This window comes from Coregonus lavaretus, assembly GCF_964263955.1.
Source record: "Coregonus lavaretus genome assembly, contig: HAP1_SCAFFOLD_7482, whole genome shotgun sequence".
Taxonomy (NCBI): domain Eukaryota; kingdom Metazoa; phylum Chordata; class Actinopteri; order Salmoniformes; family Salmonidae; genus Coregonus; species Coregonus lavaretus.
The window spans coordinates 6,250-8,415 of record NW_028162775.1 but is presented as its reverse complement, the minus strand read 5'-3'; the positions used below and the strand labels follow the sequence as shown (position 1 = coordinate 8,415).

The window sequence follows — 2,166 nt, the reverse complement described above, 5'->3', positions numbered from 1 at the left end:
AATCTTCGAATTGTCTATCGGCTTCCTAAATATGGCATGCATGCAGGCTATACTCACTATTTTACTTCAAATGCATTCAACAAAAGTAGCCTATGACCATTTCTCTAGCTTTTAAAACGTATAGGCCTCGACAGGATTATGGCTATGCGGTTGAATAACTTTTAGGCTAGAAGTCTCGTCTTGAAAGTGGCAAACGGATTCAGATTTCATGCCCCCGCAATGTTATCCACCATGTTCCCCCAGTGTGTTCCTCTTTCACTAGCTCAGCGTCACCTGACTGAGCGCCATGCAAATCGCTCTGCTTCTAGAACGCCATTGGCCGCTCGTGGCTCATTTAACCGCTGTCAAGGCGCATCGTATGGCTGCGGCTTTAACTAACTTCTCAACTCTGACAGGGAAAGTGGCTCAAAGGCGCATTCTGTCAGTGGATGTGAACCAACAACCGGAGAGGAGATAAAGCACGCACAGAACATTTCTGCGAACCCCTCTTTCTTGGATTATTAATTCAGTTTACATTTAACTCTTTTTGAGGTGTAGGATTGTTGATCCCTCGTGTGCACCTGCTCTGCCAGACTCGCGCGCCGACTGAACTGACTTTTTTTTTCTCTGTTGTTTGAAAGTTTGAAAACCAGGTGAATGTATAGCATGATGATGGAGACTGACCTCCATTCCCCTGGACCCCAAACGAACACAAATTCGGGCCAAACGGGACCGAACAGTGGATCCAAAGCGAATCAGGACCGGGTGAAGCGTCCGATGAACGCGTTCATGGTGTGGTCCCGTGGGCAGCGGAGAAAGATGGCCCAGGAGAACCCCAAAATGCACAACTCCGAGATCAGCAAGCGGCTGGGCGCCGAGTGGAAGGTGATGACTGAAGCGGAGAAGAGACCCTTCATCGACGAGGCGAAGCGGTTACGAGCCATGCACATGAAGGAGCACCCGGATTATAAATACAGACCAAGACGGAAGACCAAGACGCTGCTGAAAAAGGACAAATACTCTCTGGCTGGTGGCCTGCTCTCTGGGGCTGGCGGTGGTGGAATGGGTCTGGGGGTCGGGATGGGTTCATCCGGGGTCGGCCAGAGGTTAGAGAGCCCCGGGTGCCACGGGGGCTCCGCCAGCTCAGGCTACACGCACATGAACGGCTGGGCGAACGGTGCGTACTCCGGGCAAGTGGCTGCAGCCGCTGCGGCCGCGGCGATGATGCAGGAGGCGCAGCTAGCTTACAGCCAGCACCCGGGCAGCGGGCACCACCATCACTCACACCACCACCACCCGCACAACCCCCAGCCCATGCACCGCTACGACATGTCGGCGCTCCAATACAGCCCCATCTCGAACTCTCAGGGCTACATGAGCGCCTCTCCGTCCGGCTACGGCGGGATCACCTATACGCAGCACCAGAGCTCTGGCGTCTCCTCCTCGGCTGCCATGAGCACGTTAGGGTCGCTGGTGAAGTCAGAGCCGAGCGTAAGCCCTCCCGTTAGCACTCACTCCAGGGGCCCTTGCCCCGGAGACTTGAGAGAGATGATAAGCATGTATTTACCGACCGGAGAGCCCGGGGACCCGTCGGTGCAAAGTAGACTCCACGCGTTGCCGCAGCATTACCAGAATGTGACGGCTGCGGTGAACGGAACGGTTCCGTTAACACATATATAGATTAGGTCTATTCATAAGACTATGGAAACTGCAGACAGAATACAAAATAACATAACAAATATTTACCTATTTTTTTAAATTATCACTGAACTAGGCCTACCTGCATTTTGTACAGAATGTTTATGGTGATGTTCTTGTAAATGAAAGGTAAATTAGCCTATCCATTTCTCCTTTTGGAGTATATACAGTCTCTTACGCACAGGATATGAGTTCAAATATTGGTTGTTGTGTTATCATTTTGACCTTTTTATTAAACCCACTTGTGGTTGAGGGTGATGCCAAATGAATGAACACATTTGGTTAACTATAATCGTATTATTTTGGGTTCACTGTAAGTTATAGAAAAAGAAGATAACATGGTTTTCATTTTTTCCCCATTTGATAATTACCCAAGCGTTTGTAAACATGTCCGTTTACAGTATGTCTATTCATGATCATAATTATCTCTTTTTATTGTAATAATTATTGTAAATTGTGAATAATTTTAATATTTTAAAAGACTGACGC

General features: G+C 48.9%; 1 protein-coding gene across 1 annotated transcript; it reads left to right on the top strand.

The window, feature by feature from the left end:
• Window positions 1-636: 636 nt before the first annotated feature.
• On the top strand, window positions 637-1,659 carry LOC311118868 (transcription factor Sox-1a-like; the record flags this gene model as incomplete). Its single annotated transcript, XM_084193633.1, has 1 exon — window positions 637-1,659. One exon carries the CDS (start codon window positions 637-639, stop codon window positions 1,657-1,659), a length of 1,023 nt encoding a protein of 340 aa, XP_084049759.1.
• Between the last annotated feature and the right edge of the window lie 507 nt (window positions 1,660-2,166).